Source organism: Chenopodium album, chromosome 26 (assembly GCF_948465745.1).
Source record: "Chenopodium album chromosome 26, dcCheAlbu1.1, whole genome shotgun sequence".
In the NCBI taxonomy this organism is placed as follows: domain Eukaryota; kingdom Viridiplantae; phylum Streptophyta; class Magnoliopsida; order Caryophyllales; family Amaranthaceae; genus Chenopodium; species Chenopodium album.
Window position 1 is genome coordinate 12295752 of NC_137859.1, and position 20115 is coordinate 12315866.

Genomic DNA, 20115 nt, shown 5'->3' on the forward strand with positions numbered 1-20115 from the left:
AACCCCAAGCACGATTTATTTTTGTGCAATTACTATAAACTTTATTCATTCTTTTCCAATATAATTAGGTTTCAGTATATAGGCTATTACAATGAATAACTAAAATACGGATTCATCTATATTGAGTATCATATACAAGAGTAAAAATGGATTTAAAAAAGAAAAGAAAAATCTCTCTAAAATCACTAATAACAACCTATTAACAGATTACTCCAACATCATGGTGTTAATCTCACCCAAAATCGATAATTTTGACCTCCTCTTGAGTAAAGATTCAATTGGTGTTGTAGAATATAGCTTCTGAAAAATAAGAAAACATCCATTTAAGATCATGAAATATGCAGGAGAAAATATCAGTATGAAAATACACAGTATAAAGCACGTATATAACGAACCTGGGACGATCAACATGTAAATATCTCTTCACAAGGTTCAGATCTATCATTAAGGATTTTCTGCATTAACCAAAACAGGATCACAACATGATCATTTAGTAACCTAGACATATATATATTTCTTCTCCAGAAATTAGTGATATATACATACCATGACAAAAAATAATAAAAGTGATATATACATACCACGACAAAATTGCATGAACCAAGCATTGATCAAGGTGGAGGTGGAGGAGATAGACCTTCCCTATGGCGAAATAATTTTACCAATGCTCTACGCTCACAATCCTTTGAAAAAAATCAAAAACAAATATTGGGTTAGAAATCTTCTGTGTCTCGTAAGCGATAAACTGCATGATTGGTAAGACTAAACAGCACAAGTCATTAACATGTCTTGCAATAAAAGTTATTTTAACAGGATCAAAATGCATCGCCGCCAAAATAAAGATGCAAAATAGCACTACAACAAACTGCTACCAAAATCTGTCATGTATCCCATATGATGTTGCGAGAAACAACCAAATGAAGCTGGCAAGCACAATCCCATAACTAATAAGTTGATTTGGGGAAAACATAACAAGCTAACACCAAAGAGAAAGAAGAGAGAGAAAAGGAAGGACTGCCGAAAAGTTCATTACTAAGAGATTTGTTGGAGCCAAACCATCACAAGAGTGGATAATTGCTTTGATCTAAAAGTTCATTGATCATGAGGTTTCCTGATTAGGTGAGAAAGGTAACAATACAGTCACTGGCAAGCAAAAGGAACGACTGGTGTTATTACTAAGGCAGTAGCAACTCTAGCAAGGATATTTTGGGGATGCAGATCATGTCAAGGAGAAATTTCATCGTTATTACCACCAAAAATAAAATTGGCAGTTTGGCATAACCAACCATACAGCGATGAAATACAGGGTAACACTGATAGCCTTACAGCTTCCAGCTGATAATGGAGTATATGAGAACCAAACTGAAAGACCAGAGGGGTGGATAGACAGAAATAGACGGACTAGCATCAAACACGATTTATTTTGAACTTTCATATTCTGTTCCATTCAGTTACAGCCTGAAAATATCTACATGTATTTTTCATCACAGTAGAGTGACAAAGTATTATGCAAGCATGCTGAAAGAATGCAATCTGATCTAATATTAACTACTGACCTTGAACATATTAAGAAAAAATGGTATATCAGGATTCGACTGCTTCAATTTCAAAAAGGTATATGCAAAACTCAGTTGATCACGGGAAGTGAAACGATCAACTTCATTAAACCAGAGGCACGAGAAGAGATTTGACATAGGTGTGTGGGCTCTGATAATTAAGGAACCTTCAGGCACATCTGCACAGACGGTAAGAATAGTTGTTAGATTTAATGAATTCAGTAGTGGATAAAGAGGGAAAAAAAAATGAAAAGAAAAAGGAAAAGAAAGGGGGGGGGGGGATTGAAAGAAATTGTCGCAACAGAGACAAAAAAAATGGATTAATGTATGGATAGGAAAAAGTTACTTGAAATAGGAGTATGAAGTCTATTTTGGTACATCCAATAAAAGGAAATGTGAAAATATTTAGGGACAAAGGGAGTAAAGCATTAATGTTAAGAATAAAGATATTAGCACCCACTACTTGGAAGAGGAATATGTGGATCAGATGAATTAAACTTGGTTAGCCCATCAGACTGGTAAAACTGAAACTGCTCATCAATGGCAGTGTGATTATACTTATTAAGACGCTTATTTTGGAGCACCTCCTCCCAAACACATTGGCGATCATAATGTTTCGAGATGGCATACTCTGATTTTGTTCGCCATAGGAAGTACTCCAGGATCAACAAAGGATCAGCATTAAGCCGCATCTTGCTATCAAGCCAAATAGAATACCTACACAGCAGCAAAAAAATTGTGTTAACAGACTCTACTGATGAAACGACATAAACTAGTCGATTTAACAACTGGCATGAGGTAACCTACCTAGAAGATGGGAATAGACGATGAGCTAGGAGCTTTGGCACCTTACCAGTTCTCCGCATGTCTTCATATGGCAAATTTTTAACTACTACTATTCTCCATAAACCTATGAATCCCCTGTCATCAGGAACATTTCCTTCTGATAACAGTTTCTGTAGTGTTTCCTCATCCAAGAACATAACAAAGCAGACATGTGTCTTTGAATATTCACTGATCTGTAACAAGCATATTTCCACATGTTACCTCTACAGCATCAATATAACAAATCATACTATCTTTAAGAGAGCCTAATAAAAAACCACAGTACATGGAGGATATCCTCTATTACTCCAATACATATGCGTAGCTAAGAAGCTCAACACATCACCATGGTTGTCACGGTTTAAGTGTTTGGACATCAGATCATGTGGCACACTCTTGCCTTTCTGTCAGCTAGGGTGCAAGACTGCAAAATCTATGCAGAAAAGTGTGCACATAGCAACACAAGCAGGTGTCGAGAACATCGAGTTGCAATACTTAATTGAGTTGGAATGCTTTAAAACGAATGGCAACACAATAATTATAATGACCTAACAATGCAGCACAAGTATTATTATTAGGAAACACGGGGTAGGAACTAATGATTCTCATTCATTAATCATCACAGCCTAATGAGCTTTATTTTGGAATTTTAAAAAAATCCATGGATTAAAGTATTAAACACAATAATTTCCTCTAAAACATAGAATTCTTAGAAGAAAAGTCCTAAAAAGCATCTAACATGGAAAGGAGGGTTGGATTCTAACACTATTGCTACACTGCTACATATATAAGGCTATAATCTTCAATGAAGTCTGTTTACAATATAAATGCAGGCTAAGCAATCCAGAATTCCAAATTAGCCTACAGGCTACAGCTAAAAAACTGCAATTAATGACTAAAAAAAGTATTCAAAACTTATCCGTCTTAATCCAGCTTCTTTTCCTATAGTAGGAACTTTATCACCATGTGGTTCTAAAATTCGGAACCAAATGCTTGACTTCCATAAAAATTCAAGGGATATGACTCACTTCCAGGGTCTCATAAAAGACAATACGAGATTTATGACTTCCCTTACCCTTTGAAAGTGCTTGACTGCTTGTTCCATTTAATATTATTTTCCCTTCCCAACTCTTTCCCTTAATGAATTTTTCCTCAAAGTGGGCTTTCCTAATTCCCCTCCATTTCCTCCCCCTACCATTCCCAAAGGCTTTACATATCCCCATTCTTGGTAACAGACGAATGGGGAAATACATAACCTTCAGGGGGGGGGGGGGGGGGGGGGGGAGGTAGGGAGAAAACAGCCTGACTAGAAAATAAAAAATATACGGTATAGCCAATAGAACAAGCAAGAGCCTCACTAGTAATAACATACAGCCAGTATAAAATTGAGAGAGAAATAACATATGATAGCACAAGAAATTCTGAAAAAAAATAATAATAATAATAATAACTCACCAATCTACTTGTTGGTCGTCTTAGAAAATCAGAACTCCCAAAAATGCAAGATGACACAACAACAACACATGACTTCATAAACTTCTTATCCTTCTCGTCCAAATCAAATCCAGTACTTCCCATCCCATTAGGCCCCTTTACAAAACCACAGTGCAGAGATTGATTTATAGCATGAAACGACCTTTCCCGTGCTTCTAGAGTCTGATGACCAGCAAATCTGAGTTTGTACGTGCTCGCCATCAAAGATTCCTCTTCTTTTTCCACATAGTCCACTTCAAAATGTGTGAAGTTTAGATAGTCCTTGGGCTCCAAAATATACTCAACAGACTTTGCCAATTCAATTTCACAAGGATAATCTGGAAGTTTTTGGCAGTTTGAGAAAAGGCGAAGGAGGAAAGAAAAAAAAGAAAAGAAAAAAAAAAGGCAAAGATAATCTGATCCATTATATATGATGTCCAAAGTTCTTGACAACTCTAAGGAACACCCCTGTTTTTTGACCCATCGTAGAACACAGGCTTACCATTTATTTGGGATGAATATACGCAGATATGTCAATCATATATTGAAATTTGAGTTAAATTGTGACAAGTTGTAATAGACTGATTTTCAGATTTGTATATTATATGGATTATAAGATGAAAGCTTGGAATTTGATTAATAATGGCAGATTTGATACAAAGGTGATAGGTAATAGCTTTAGGCTATTACTCTCCTTGATAACTTTAGGTTATCACTCTCTTAGTAACTTGAGGTTAAAATTCTCTCAACCTAATTCCTCACAATTCACAAAATGATTTCTAAGCACTCCCTTTGCTTAAGCTGTCAATCTATTTCTAAGCAAAATTTAAAGGACTAATAGAAAGGGAAGACCGACAAACAAGTGAAATGACTAACAAACACATGGGCTAACTGCTAACATAAAAATTAATATAATTAATGGGCATAAATAAACAAGACAATTAATGAGCCTGTGAAGATAATATTAGTTAAGCACTCCCTTTGCTTAAGCTAGGCTGACATATTAATCAGTCTCAAAATCTAGCTCAATCTATGTTCAGTTGTTCACTTAAATATTTATACATGAGCTGTCATGAACCTTTAAACAACAATCAATAAAGAAACACAAAATAATACTTACGCTTAGGAGACCTTCTTTTAGGATTTATATTGCTCTCAGTGCCTCTTTTTGGCACACTGAAGACAGATGATATGACATCTTCCTTCCCACCTACAAATGAAATACCTCATGAAGATTATAAAACATTAACTACAAAACCTTCCAGATGACATACAAAGTGCTTCCTAGAATACAGTAAATAAATTAACCATCTATAAATAAGAATTCTTATTCCATCCTCTAACAATTAATCAATAGAGAAAATCACTTACTTGTTGGGGAACTTGTTCTTTGGTTAATATAACCCTCAAGGCCTCTTTTTGGCACACTGAATAAAGACGGCGTGCCATTTTCCTTCTCACCTACAAATTATATACAATCATTATGATCTTTTAACGTTACCTACTAAACTTTAAAGACGACTTACAAAGTGCTCAAGAATACAACGAATATCCTAAGATTCCTTACTAACTATGCATAAGAATTTCTTATTCTGCCCATTAGGGGTGTTCAAAAAAACCCGACCCGATTGTCCTGACCCGATTTCCCGATGACCCGGTAAATACCCGATGGGAAGTTTTGGGAAAAAAGCTTTTTTTTTCGGGACGGGTACCCGACCCGGGAAAAATACATATTATCCGGGTCGGGACATGGGCCGCGTTTTGTAAAACCCGGGTACCCGTTTCCCGAAAATAAATTAATATAAAAAAAAAAAACCAAACCCCCCTCAAACTTTAGCCCAACCCATTAGGGTTTTCATTTCTCACAATCTCACCCCCCTCTGCCGCTCTCTCTCTCTTCCCCTCTCTCTCTCTCTCTCTCTTCCTCTCTTTCTCTCTCTGCTTCATCTCTCTTCCTCTCTCTGATCTACTTCGTCTTCACAAATCTTCCTCTCTTCCTCTCTCTAATCTGCTCCAAAGTAAACTAGCTATAATGCAATCAAATGGTTAGATTCATAAGAAATACGGGTACAATAAATGTAATCAGATGGTTTTTGCAAATTAGGGTTCATGCGAGTTCAAGCCTCCACATATCTGCCTTCATTCAAGCCTTCACGGATCTGTCTTCATTCAAGCCTTCACGAGTTCACGCAAGTTCAAGGCTTTAAGCGACTCAATCTCAGTTTAAGCCTTCACGGATCTGTGGTATTTTTAGGGGTATTTTTAATGTTGTTGTAATTTGTGGTAGATTTGAATTTATGTAATCCAATTGATAGTATTATTGTGGTAATTGGACTAAATTCGTAGTGTATTTCGTTGAATTCTTGGTATTGCATTTGTCTATGACTATATTCTTCATTGTTCATGGAATTCGTGGTATCCGTTTTGCTTGATTTTTTTTCTCCATTGAATTACAGCAAGATAAATACATAAATTTAAGTAAAAAGTTATTTTTTAAAAAAAAATAAAAAAAAATCCGGGTACCCTATGTCCCGACCCGAATAATTCGGGTACCCGGAACCCGGGTACCCGAGATATTCGGGTCGGGACATGGGACAAATTCTCAACTACCCGAATCTCCGGGTACCCGGGTTTTCGGGTACCCGAAAACCCGGGTACCCGGATTTGAACACCCCTACTGCCCATAGCCATCAAGATTAAAGCAAGGATATAGATTGAGTATAGGGCGATAAAGAAACAAGTGGCAAGGATATGGTTGATCCCAAACATACTAATGGTTACCATTAAAAGATTTAATACTTCAACACCGTTAGATTAGAGGGATGAACATGCAAAGGAAATCATAGCATCTAATGACTACACATCATTTTATTAACTTTAAGATCACTAAATAAAAGAAATATTGACTTCCTACCATGGATGCCTCCAATTATGATATGTTAGTTACCAAAAATTTAACAGAAATTGGCATCTCAGTAACAGATAGACAATTACAATTCTCTTCTCCGATTCCTTCCCACAGTTTTCTCCTTATATACTACTATTGACATCCTCCAAGAAGAGCATTTCTTTGACTTATCTACAAAATGCCTGCTGAATACTCACAACCAGAACCTCATTGATCCATAGAATACAAAATTAGGAGTAAATCAAACCGATTAGGCAAAAAAGTAGACCTCGTTCATACTAAGCTTAGAAATACATTAATCAAGCCAACTTCAAAAGAACAAACAACCAAATCAAAGGAATTGAACTGTCTTAAAAACATATACTTCGGATTTAACTGACTAAAAAACATATACTTGTATATATATTTCTACTATGTCGTGCCGGAAACAAATGAATTATTATACTTAAATGACTTCATTCTTAAAAATGATGCATTATATGGATCAGAAACACATATTCTCACCATGAAAGTACACTTTAACTACAAAACCTTACAAAGGACATACAAATTGCTTCCTAGAATACAATAAATATACTAACCATCTATGCACAAGAATTCTTATTCCATCCTCTAACAACAAATCAAAAGAGAAAAACACTTACGTGTTGCAGAACTCGTTTGGGTAATATAACCCTCAAGGCCTCTTTTTGGCACACTGAATAAAGACGACATGCCAATTTCCTTCTCACCTAAAAAGTATATACCATCATTAAGAATTTAAGATGACTTACAAAGTGCTCAAGAATACAATGGAAATCCTAACTACCTATGCATAAGAAATTCTTATTCTGCCCATAAGCCATCAAGCTTGAACCAAGGATATAGATTGAGCAAAATGCAATTAAGAAACAAGCGGCAGGGATACAAATTGATCACCCACATACTAATGGCTAGCATTAAAAGACTTCAACACCATTAGATTAGAAAGATGACTATGCAAAGGCTATCAAAGCATTTAATTAATTTTAAGATCATTAAAAAAAGACTTGAAAGACTTCCTACCAAGGATGCCTCAATTTATGGTACATTGGTCTTTTAAAAATTATATAGAAATTCACTAACAGATAGAAAATTACAATGCTCTTATCCAATTCATTCCCCTAGTCATCTCCTCATATGGTACTGTTGACAACCTACAAGGAGAGCATTCCTTTGACTAATCTACTAAATGCCTGCTGAGTACTCACAAACTCATTGATCCATATAATACAAAATTGGACGGGGCAAATCAAAACCGGTTCAGACAAAAAGTGGAACTCATTCGGACCAGAACCGATTCAGAAAGAACTCATTTAGACCAACAAGAAGGGGAAAGGTGGAATCAAACAAAAAATTTTGAGTTGCACTTGACAACAACAAAATATTTCACTCCATTCCAGCACTCCAGCCCTCAATAATTTCCATTTTTTTTTTTTTTTGTCTTCTCCCTCTATTCTTACCTTTTGGTTCAATATAAACCAGATTGGACCATTTAAGATTCCACTATTTTTTACATTCTTATAAACTCCAAAGGATGATAGACGGATAGACCCAATAGAAGGTAAGAGCTAGGACAATTGGGTGGGTAGGTGTGTAAGGAAGAACATTTATGCCTTAAATTTCAAAATAAAAAATTCGATGTGTTTGTGTACAGCGAAATAAGAAACTGGAATCCATTTTTCTGAAGAAGATGACAGGACTGATATGAGTGCTATCTAGCTAGTTCATTCATGATATTTTCCATTCCGAGCCAAAGTTTACAAACACTTAACTCTTTAAATCTTTAATCCCCCCCCACCTCTCCCCCCCCCCCCCCCCCCCCCCCACAAGCACACACACTTTCCACTATTCTTCCATACTAAGCTTAGAAATAAATAAACCAAGCCAAATTCAAAAGAACAAACGACCAAATCAAAGGAATTAAACTATTATCATGTACTTGTATATACATATCTACAATGTCGTGCCGGATGCTAATACATTCTTATACTTAAATGACTTTATTTTTAAAAAAAAAAAATATGCATGATATGGATCAGGAACACAAATTCTCACCATGAAAGTGCACTTTAACACTGAAAAATGTCATGTACATGAAGAACACAGCTCCAATAAACAACAACCAAACCGAGAGTCTTTGTCGACTAATCGAACCGAACCTCCTAGGCCTACGAGCAACTCGAAGAGGGACGACAGCATCACCTTTTTCATTAGCCTTGGAACCCACACTAACAATAACATCTCCTCTTTGGTGTATACTTGCCATTTTACCCTATAAGGATGCATTCTCACAGGGCACATTCATCTTGACATAAAACCATCCTCATATCTGCAATATATCATTGCATTTGCAAATGTGGGTAAAATCAAAAACCAAGAAATTCGTATTACACTAACTGACTAACCTATAATTTATGCTATCAATTCTAGCTCAATGAAATTACCACCTTCATAAATACCGGTAACAGTCACTACCCATAAACAATATTTGAGAATTTAATCTATAATTGAGCGTAATTGGATTAATAATTGAACACAATCAACAAATAGTACTACCCAATTCAAATTAAAGAAAAGGGATAAATAAAAGATTGAATTTTTAAGAACCCATTAATCAAATTGCATTAATCTGTAAATTCTGATGGAAGTAGGATATCAATCAAGAAGAAAATATACCTGTAGTGAAAGATCTGAGAAAGTGGGGGTAAAAGGAGGATGAAAGCGGGCACTTTTTCAAGTTCGAGGGAGCAGAAGAGTCGGTGATGTTGGAACTTGAAAATCGAGTGTAGATACCAAAAAACTTGAACGATTTCCTACTCCTTAGAGAAAATTCAAGTTTGCTTAAAAAAACAATAGAAAAACAGAAAGATTGTTTTTTACCACCTATCGTTAAAAAACGGTAAACCTAACGGAATCTAATATATACTTGTACTTGTATATATATAAAGGTGAATTTTTTTCCCGAGTTTTTGAAGAGCACGTAAGATTTAATTTTCTTAACGGGTTAGCGCGCCATGTAGGATTATAAATTTTTGTTGTAGCAATTAAATAAGAGATCATAAATTTCTTTTAGAATTAAATAATTCAAATGCCACATAGGCAAAATTGGCGAATAAAATTTTTAACTTTAAATTAATTAAATATTATATATTATCTTTTAATATTAGAAATTTTATCTAAATATATAACAAAATTTAGTACCTTAAAATATTATTTTAAAAAAATCAAACAAACCGTGCATCGCACGGACTTCATCGAGTAATATTATAGATAGATTATAGATTTGGGTAAATGATACTCGTAACAACAATCACGACTTTGTCATTAGATAAACACTTAATGTTCATCAAAGAAATAAATTGAGCTTGTTTGCTAAAACACGTCAAATGTTCCGGACATGAAACTTCTAGTTAAAGCTAAGCACGACCAGGTCTATCATACCTCCATTTCATGTGATAAAGTGAGTCAAGTTAAGAGCATACTAAAAAGTCATATTGGTCATCGAGATTTTGCGTAAACATAGTTCATGATCAGCGTACGTGTCACCGACCATCGTACCAACCAAACACCCCCTCCCTAATAATTTACTTAAGTAAAGTGGTCAAAACTAAGTAAGTCCACTCGTCGTGCTCCTGTATATAGAATTTGAGCCAAAAATTTGAAAACGATGACACGCATGATTCGTGACCCACTCACATGTCTTTGGGTGCCCAAACAAAGGTTGTGGTGGGTTGTGTCACACTAGGCCTTTATGTCATGCTAAACCAACCCTTTTATTGGCCAGTCCATGCGCTCATGTCAATCATCTATAGAGTATGAATCTATAACTTACTTCTTATTCTTTACAACTCTACCTATGGCCTACCGCCTACATAGTCAAGACCATGATCGACTTTAATCAATTATATTTATAAAGTCATAAAATACTACTTATGAATCGTAGTTCATAGATACTCTAGATAGAATTTAACAGTTTAAAAGAGTAATCAAATCATGAAATAAAAACTAGCTTTTGGCTCAGGTGATGTCTTAGGTCATTATATGCAAACTAGTTATTGGCCCGGGCGATGCCCCATGTCATTATAAATTTAGAGAAGGTATTGCGTGCGTATGGACGCACGAACTATTTGGTGCGGGAGACTTGACTGATATATTTTACTCGTGGGCTGATATGTTTTATTTGTTGACTGATATGGTTTTTGTGTTGGCTGAGTTTTTATTTATTTATTTTTTCTTTCCTTTTGTTGGCTGATATCATATGTAATTTGGCTTACATGTTTCTTTAATTGGCTGATATATTCATTTTGTTGGCTGATATGTATATTTTAGTTGTTGGCTTATATGTTTCATTTTGTTAGCTGATATGTTTATTTTGTTGGCTTACCTGTTGTTTTTGTTTGCTGATTTCATCCATTTGTTGGCTAATATGCATCCTTTGTTGGTTGATATACTCATCTTGTTAGCTGATACATATCTTTTGTTGGCTGATATATTCCTTTTGTTGACTTATGCGTATTTATAAATGTCTGATATAGTGATATGTCTTGAATGTTGACTGATATAAAATATTAATTGGCTGATATGTTTATTTTAATAGCTAATATGAATTATATATCAATCAGGAACCCAAAATGTATAAAGCCTATAAGCCAACAACCCAAAAGCCAACGACACAAATGTATAAGCCAACCCAAAATAAACCAACAACACAAATGTGTAACCTCAGGTCACTAACTAGTTATACAGTAGGTAATTCAAAACCGAAAAACAATTAAGATACGTGATTAAGAAGGGAGTGGGGGTGCAGGCAAGTCTGCTAAGTCCAGGCCTCCAGGGTGTAGACAACAATTTGTGATCGTATCAAGAGTCGGCCCATTTATTTATTGGACGGATTTGACCCATATTTTTTTGTTTGGACGGATCTGACCCATATATTACTGAACAGGTTAGGGTTTTATATTGAATTGCTCCATTTTCTCTCTCTCTCTCTCAGTTCTCCATTGAAGCGAACTCAACATCGCACTTGACGTTCTCCATTACAAATTATCTGTTCTCAGAGGTAAGTTGTTGGTTTCTTGTTGTAATTATCATATCAATTTCACAATCTAGGGTTTAATTTGTCAAGTCTGGGGTTCGAAAATCTCAACTAAATACAGCGATTGTGGTGCTAGAACCTTGTTAATTGAATAACATATCAAAATTATGAGCTTTATTTGTTAATTTAATCAAATTTGATTGCTAATGTATTGCACAATCCTTTAATGTTAGGATTCAACTATAAAATTAGATGATAAGCTTTTGAATTCAAGCTGAGATTTAGGGCAAATTTAGGTAAAGAGTCATGGCTCAAGTTTGAATTCAAGTGTGATGAGCTGAGTTTGCTCGATTAGTAACCCTAGTTGTTTTGCTCGAAGTTTGATTGCGTAGTAGTTTTTTGTTGTTAATTGAGGCTTAAATTGTATTTTGTATGAGAATTTCATCTATTTTTGCATAAATGACAACTGTTTCTACATGCTAGGTCAATTGATACAAATGGGTTTTGTTGGATGGTTGATGGTAAAAGTTGTAATCAGCGTTTGGCTTTGTCACTGATATTAGATTGACGAGTCGTGCTATTTGTGAGCAATGAACTTGAATAGCGTTCTAAAGTGATAGAATAGAGCTAATATAAAGCTATACAATTATTATAAATAAGGCTAGAGTGCTTTTAGTTACACGACGAATAAAGATAGTATGTGCAAAAATGTCTAGTGTTTGTTAAGGTCTACCCTTCATCAAATCAATCTTTGTTACCAGTGGATTATGTCTTCAGTTGCGTTTTCTGTGATCTGCGGAAGGCTTCCTGTATATTATCATGTCTCCATTATAGGTGTTTGTGTACATAGTATTAGACTGAGTAACATGGTGTAGGTGACATGATGGTTAGGGTAATTGGTATTGTTGTAGCTTGTGAGCCAAGGTGTACTACATATTTCGTATTTGTGATCTGCGGAAGGCTTCCTGTATTTTGTCATGTCTCCATTATAGGTGTTTGTGTACGTAGTATTAGACTGAGTAACATGGTGTAGGTGACATGATGGTTAGGGTAATTGGTATTGTCGTAGCTTGTGAGCCAAGGTGTTCTACGTATTTCGTATTTTTTATATCTATGCAGTACTTCCTAGTGTATCCTGTTTTACTAATACTTTTTTATTGTTTGTTTGTTTGTTTCATTTGCAGTCTAACAATGGAAGAAGATGTTCCAGTAAGTTCTAAATACTTCTGCATATTTTAATTCTTAAGTGCTCTGTGACTAGTAATTAATTGTTCCATGTTATTCTTTCAATTATCTAACATAGTTATTTAATTATGCTCTTTCCAAATTGTGCTAGTGGTTTTGGTCGTTTTGGGTCAATTTAGTTTTGAAATAAATTCCAGGCTGATAAGATACTATAATTTCAGGTCTAATATGAAATGAAAAGGTAGATTTAGGTCCAATCACTCCATATAATGATAAGTTTAACTGCTCAAGGCTTTTAAGGTCAATTTAGAAACTTTTAGGGCTTATAAGTACATAAGATTAATACCATTCCAGTGAAGAGAGTGCTACCTAATAGCGCAAGGAATACATTGTAGTTTTTTGTTTTTTTGAGATGCATTGCTACAGTGGAATTCTGTTGTATAAACTCCTGCAAGCTTCTGGGAATACAACAATTTGAAAATAATAATAGGGGGGTATAAAGCTATAAACTGTATGTTAGATGGACTGCAAGAGGAATTTGCGGAGTAGATAAATGTTGGTTCAAGTTGGAAATGAAATGTATATAACTGTAAATTTGTTAAATCAGTATTAATATTGTTGTGACTTAGAAGGTGCTTTGCATGTAGTTTTAGATAATGTGCTCACTCTTCTGTGCTAAGGTGTTATAATAAGGTGCACCTGGAATATATTGGACTATATTAAATGGCTTCTGCATGGACTATGCTATAGATGGCCTGTCTAATCCGTCTTCTGTTAAGTGTGTTAACTGATTATGTTACTTCTACACTCAAGCTAATGAACAATTGTATTGTTTGATAACTTTTGCTAGGGAAAGAATGAGGAAGAGGAGTTTAATACTGGTCCACTATCTGTACTTATGATGAGTGTCAAGAATAACACGCAGGTACTAGATAACTACTTTATTGCTTTCATATTGCTTTCATATTGTACACTCCCTTCTCAATTGCTTTCATATTCCAAAATATTACCTAGTAAGAGGAGCTTGTTTACACATCCCTTTATATCGCAATTTGCTCTGGTGGTATTTAAATCTTCTGATTTACCTCTTCAGGTTCTTATCAATTGCCGAAACAACAGAAAATTGTTTGGACGTGTGAGAGCTTTTGATCGTCACTGCAATATGGTTCTTGAAAATGTCAGGGAGATGTGGACTGAGGTTTGTCTTAACTATCTACACTTCCCTTCCCCCTTCGCCCCTTGATTAAAAAACACTTAGTATTAGGTCCTGAGAACAGAACCTGCGAATGTTATCTCCCTACTTCATATAACTGTGTATGTGATTTTACCCAGTAATACTACATAACTGTCAAATTTATTTATGGGAGCAAAGTTATCTATCTAATGGCTTTTCACGTGCTGTGACATTAATGTAATTTCTTGTTGGCATGTTGCAGACCCCGAAGACTGGAAAAGGGAAGAAAAAGGCACAGCCAGTGAACAAGGACAGGTTCATTAGCAAGATGTTCCTTCGAGGAGACTCAGTTATCATTGTCTTAAGGAATCCAAAGTAATTTCGCAGTCACCTGATTCGCGTGAGTGGCTGATTCTGCAGATGGCCCCTTTTATGCCAATGTAATCCGAGAGTAGTAATAGATTAGTGAAAGTGTGGAACTTATGTTGGACAGAAATATGTTCTGAATTGATGTAGCCTTTATTCTCGTGAGATTGGTCGCTGGATAATGGTGTCAACTGTGCCGGGATTACATTGAAGTATGGTCAATTAGTATGTCTGAGTTGCTTTAGTTAGACTCAAGGGTAGAAATCTGATTGTCTCCCGAATTATCTTTGCTTTGGTCACATACATATTATGTCACTTTATCTTGATTTGCAGTATCGGATGCACAGTTAACTGTTAATAATTTGAAATGTAGAACTTGTGTCAAATATCCAAGTAATTCTACTGATTGTTGTCAACCTATTATTATGTTTTAGCCATTGACAAAATTGTTTAAGTTTTCCATGTCCTAAAATTTTCAAGTAATCTAGGTCAAAATTAAATTGCAAGTTTGAAAGTAACAGGGACAGTCAGTGAAAAACAGTAAAGGTGATTTCATTACACAGTACACACCATAGTTCTTTCACCCCCGTTGACCTTGTCAACGAGCCATATCTTCTCTTCCCATAACTGTACACTTAATAGTGAAGTAGGTAGTTTTTTATTTGTTACGTTGGAATTTCAAAGTCTAACGTTGATTTCTACTTCCTTTTTTTTTCAGCTACATGCATTGCCCATGGAACGCACAATTGTTGTTGGTAGGAGTCGAACCCGTGACCTTAATGTCAAATAGTGAAACTCTTACCAACTATACCAAATATTATTTGTTTACTTTTAGGCACATAATTGATAATAAATGAAAGAAATATTAGAGACGGAATTTAAAATCTGTTTCTAGTTTAGAAACGGAATTTAAAATCCGTCTCTAATTTAGAAACGGATTTTCGAATCCGTCTCTAACTTAGAGACGGATTTATAAATCCGTTTCTAGTTTAGAGACGGATTGAAAATCCGTTTCCAATTTAGAGATGAATTTAACTTACTTAAGTCGTCTCTAATGTAATATTTTACATAATTAGTTTCAAAAATTATTTAGAGATGGAATCAAAAATCCACCGCTCATATTAGCAACGGGAAAAAAAAAATTCCGTCTCTAACTTAGCAACGGAAAAAAAAAATCCGTTGCTAACTTAGCAACGGAAAAAAAAAAAATCCGTCTCTAAATTTAGCAATGGAAAATAAATCCGTTGCTAGATTCAGCAACGGAAAAAAAATCCGTTGCTAATTTAGCAACAAAAAAAAATCCGAATCTAATTTAGAGACGGATTTTCAAATCCGTTGCAGAATTTAGCTAATGTCGTCTCTAATTTAGAAACAGATTTATAAATTCCGTCTCTAAAATAATTCAGAGACGGATTTTTTGATTTCGTCTCTAATTTAGAAACAGATAAAATTCCGTCGCTAGAATTTCGTTTCTATATGGACATTTTTTTGTAGTAGATCCTGAACTAAATTTTAACAAAATATATGGATGAATATGTTCGAAGTTTCGAACACATAACCTATAAGAATAAAAGTCATTGTTTTACCATCTAAGGGTCTGTTCGCATTTACTGAATTGAGCTAAGCTGAACTGAATTGAATTGATTGGAGCTGAACTGACCTGGATTGAATAGAGCTGAAATGAATATTTGTGAGAGAAGGAAATTAGGAGCTGAATTGAACTGAACAGAACAACCTTAAGTAATTGTCACTTGTTATTATCTTGCACACAAAGTTATATCCATTTATGTTATACTTCAAATGTATTGAAAACACGTATAACCTATCAATTGTCTTTTTAAAAAATTAACAATTGCATAACTAAAAAAAAATTAGCAACCCGGGACAACACCCGGACTATACACTAGTTTATGATTCTAACGTGCTATTTTATTAATATATTTTCTAACTTGATATTAATTTGTTATTAATTTCATTATTTGATATTAAATTGTTATTGATTGTGTGCATATTGAGAATGATTATCTTGTATTGCAAGTTTCTACCGAGCAAGTTTATTATTTATTTGTTATTAATTTACATTATTTTTAAGGGTGCTCCTCTACATTATTTTATTTTGGTGTACATGTACGGAACAAGTCAAATAGAGAATTACGCCTCAAGAAATGCGTTGTGAATGGTTTATTGTCTGATCCATGTCAACAAAACAAACAAATCTTTTTCTTGACCTCATTTTCTCTCTAACCTTTCATCAACCTCACATTCTGTCGTAATATCTGTTTTTTGGTTGAACTAAAATGGCGAATGATCTCGATGGATTGCAAAGCTCATATCTCAGTGATTTGCTAAACTAACGAACGAACTTACTGAGCAAGCGGCAAAACGTTCCTACACATTACTTGAATCCTCTGATTGAATTATGCCGAAAGCATTTGGGGTCAAAGTTATGGATCAAATTTTCAATTGACAAAAAATATTTAAAAAATGATTTATTTAACATTGACTTATTTAATATGAGAAAGATGATATAAAAATGATAAGTAATCTAACATATACTTCATATAAAAACACATAAATTTATGTATGTCAACTATGTGAAATGATAGTTTTATCACGTAATTTGTTAACGTATGAAAATTTTTAATATAATTTTTTGTGTTATTTAAACGCGGAAATAACATACTACAAACTTATAGTACAAACTATAATCAACAGTTATAATGATTCAGATTAAGTCGAAGCTACCAATCTCGTAAAGATGGTTAGTTAAGGAATAAACACAGTGAATCAATGGCGAAATCTTTCCGCGTTTGTAGTATGTTCTTTGGTGGCGAAATATAGTTTCATCACATACTAAAAACTCATTAAACTCATTTTCAATCGCCGAAATCTTTCAATTTCTCTGGAAGTCCGGAAAGGGCGACCATAATCGTCGTTGAGTAGAACTCGAAAATAAAATAATTGGTCTGAAACTTGAGCTTGATTTCTTTGTTATTGATGTTGCAAAGTTAATAACAATGATGTTAATGACAATGTTGTTGATGCCAAACATAATCGTCGTCAATTGGAGCTCGAAGACGCTTGAAGGGGTTATGTCTTCGTCGTGTGCAATTACTAGATATATAAATGGATCAAATTATGGAGATAATTAAGTTCATTCATTTGGGTCGTCGTTTTGCCATAGCTAGAGGTACTAACGATCTTTGGACTAGTAAAATAGGCCAAAGCCCAATTGGACGGATCCTATAAGGTCACACAAATGGGCTAAATAGAGCATTAAAGGACGAGACCAATCATGGGCCTCATCACTCTAGGTGGCCGGCCATATGAAGGATTAGAAGGTGTTTTGGGCTTCGTGCCTTAGTCTAGTTATAATGAGATTATAAATAGACTAGGTGCCCAGGTTTGCGAAAAAGCAATTAACTGACCTATTGATCCAACCCTAATTAGCAAACACAAAACCCAACCCCTCTCAAAGTCCTCTTTCTCACGTCTCTCTCCTCCTCCTCGGGGCGCCGGTGGTGTCTCGTGGTGGTGGTGGTTCGTGCGGTGGTCGGTTGTCCGTAAAGGTGGTGATCGCGGTTTTCCTCAATCACACGACCAATCTAGTATTGGTGGACGACTCGTTCGAATCTCGTGGACTAAGTAGAGGAGCAACACTTGGGGCTCGATTCTCTCCCTGATTTGTCTGTCGAATAGCTACGTGGAATTCAGGCTTCAAAGGTATGATTATGTGTCTTGTGTGCTATGCATGTGATTCTTGGGATTAGGTGCTTAATTGAATATGATTCATATTATTTCCGCTGTGTAGTACCTATAAACTCTTACAGTTTTTAATGGCACGAAGGTGATGGTGATATGAGCATAATACAGAGATGCCATAGTTGATTAGAAGTTGAGCTTAATTTCTTTAAAATCAATGGCGTGAAGTTGATGATGTATACTGAACAATTTGAGAGGAGAGAGAAAGAGAAGGTGAGGAAAGAGAAAGAAAGAAATGTGGAGGTGAAAAAGAGGAATAAAGGGGTTGTTTAAAATACTCTTATAATTTGGTTTTGATTATTTAGGGAATAATCACAAGTAAAACAAACACTGTGGTGAGAGGATCGGAAGTACTGGTGCCATTTCCTTCAAGAGCTTTCTTGCGCAATGTTTGATAGCCATTATCATGTGAATTCCGTAAGAGTGTCTGCAAGTTAATGTACATTACAATAGATAAACCATAAAATACTCATTATGTAGTATGATGTAAAAAAGTACAGAATTAAAACAAGTATCGAACTAACATATTGCCTTATTGCGCCATTTGTAGGGATACTTTAATTAGGCCGTTTAGTAATAGTTTCAGTTAGCCATGAAGAATCCATATTCACGCCAAATACATTGTTGTAGCATGCAATTAAAGATTATGAACCTCATGCAAAGTCCAAATGCAATAATTTTAATTGTTAAACGAGAAAAAGATAGCTAACACGATTGCTTTATAAAACCTATCTCCATGCATAACTAGAGAGACCTCAATACTCATGCAATCAGCTGCATTTTTTGATTCCATGGGAATCAATAACACGGACCTCTTCCCTGTTCATTGAGAACGTAGCACACCACCAATGCCCATTTTTAAGGGAAAAAACACATGAATGCACAGAGGAAGTTACGATGACAGCTTCACCTTCAACCATTCAATACTAATTAAAGATTATAATGGAAATTGTACCACATTTCAATTAGTTAGGTGTCGTTGTTGTAAGTTGTTTGGCATACACCCTCACAACTTTTTTCAACTCCTGTAAACAACCATCTGCACACAATACCTTATTCTACAAAACAAGCCATACTTAGTACACAATGCTAATAGAGGTGATGAAAGCAGATCAAATAATGGAAGTAATAATAGGGGAAGTTCAGTAGTTAGTCCAAATGACGGCTTTAGGATGAAACACCTACTCTTGTTAGCAAATTGCCTCCTCCAAACCTTTTCATATATTCTAGATGATACCCTAACATACTGCAGGAAGACATAAACCAACATAACCATTAACCAATTCCATTTTGCAAACCAATTTACTTTTTCAAACACTTTGAACAAAAATAAATCTAAAGTGTGAATAACCTGGTCTCAAACATTCCCATGACCACTTAAAATCGAGCCACATAGACTGAAATTCACATAATTTCCATCGTAACTAAATAGGGTACGTTTCTTCCTACACATATGATATCCCTTAGGGTTCGTTTGGCATCGCTGTGGTTTTTTGCTTTTGGTGTTTTGTTTTTCAAAACCATATGATATATATATCATATAATGAATCAAAAATTAGTCAAACTTATATAAATCATGATAATTTTGATAACTGACAATAAATTAGTGGAAACATTTTTATCTTGTTTGTTTTTGATGTTGAGAAAACAGAAAACTAAAATTAAAAAATAATGCCAAACAAGCCATAATACTCGTGATTGTTAAAATTTTGCGTAAAAATGTATGTCTGGCACTCTGCCTTGTGATTATTACGGAACGAAGGGAATAGTTAGAGAATACTGTGAGTCTATGATACAAAATTATACGAAT

The 20115-nt window shown here is 34.9% G+C and overlaps 2 protein-coding genes across 3 annotated transcripts; one reads left to right on the forward strand and one right to left on the reverse strand.

The window, feature by feature from the left end:
- Positions 1-9597, reverse strand: LOC145617882 (putative hexosyltransferase MUCI70). 2 transcript variants are annotated; one of them, XM_081672638.1, is made up of 12 exons: positions 9460-9597; positions 8839-9112; positions 7407-7493; positions 5226-5315; positions 4975-5064; positions 3837-4192; positions 2364-2575; positions 2017-2273; positions 1557-1735; positions 582-683; positions 396-455; positions 1-300 (listed from the first exon to the last, which is right to left on the reverse strand). In XM_081672638.1, exons 2-10 carry the CDS (start codon positions 9047-9049, stop codon positions 612-614), a joined length of 1554 nt encoding a protein of 517 aa, XP_081528764.1. In that variant the 5' UTR covers positions 9050-9112; positions 9460-9597; the 3' UTR covers positions 1-300; positions 396-455; positions 582-611. The 2 variants fall into 2 exon arrangements, with proteins under 2 accessions (XP_081528764.1, XP_081528766.1); XM_081672640.1 differs by lacking the exons at positions 1-300; positions 396-455; positions 582-683 and having other exon boundaries at positions 1594-1735; positions 2187-2273.
- Positions 9598-11736: 2139 nt separating this feature from the next.
- LOC145616504 (uncharacterized) lies at positions 11737-14878 on the forward strand. The gene is made up of 5 exons (XM_081671240.1): positions 11737-11842; positions 13003-13027; positions 13854-13928; positions 14097-14201; positions 14440-14878. Exons 2-5 carry the CDS (start codon positions 13010-13012, stop codon positions 14554-14556), a joined length of 315 nt encoding a protein of 104 aa, XP_081527366.1. The 5' UTR covers positions 11737-11842; positions 13003-13009; the 3' UTR covers positions 14557-14878.
- The last annotated feature ends 5237 nt before the right edge of the window (positions 14879-20115 follow it).

Excerpts from the sequence above, each read along its gene's own strand:
- LOC145617882 (XM_081672638.1), bottom strand. The coding sequence starts at position 9,049 with ATGGCAAGTATACACCAAAGAGGAGATGTTATTGTTAGTGTGGGTTCC. Across the intron at positions 5,316-7,406 it reads CCAAACGAGTTCTGCAACAC|GTGAGAAGGAAAATGGCACG; the intron begins GTAAGTGTTTTT and ends TATAATTTGTAG. Across the intron at positions 2,576-3,836 it reads GACGACCAACAAGTAGATTG|ATCAGTGAATATTCAAAGAC; the intron begins GTGAGTTATTAT and ends TGCTTGTTACAG.
- LOC145616504 (XM_081671240.1), top strand. Across the intron at positions 13,929-14,096 it reads GTGTCAAGAATAACACGCAG|GTTCTTATCAATTGCCGAAA; the intron begins GTACTAGATAAC and ends TTACCTCTTCAG. Across the intron at positions 14,202-14,439 it reads TCAGGGAGATGTGGACTGAG|ACCCCGAAGACTGGAAAAGG; the intron begins GTTTGTCTTAAC and ends GGCATGTTGCAG.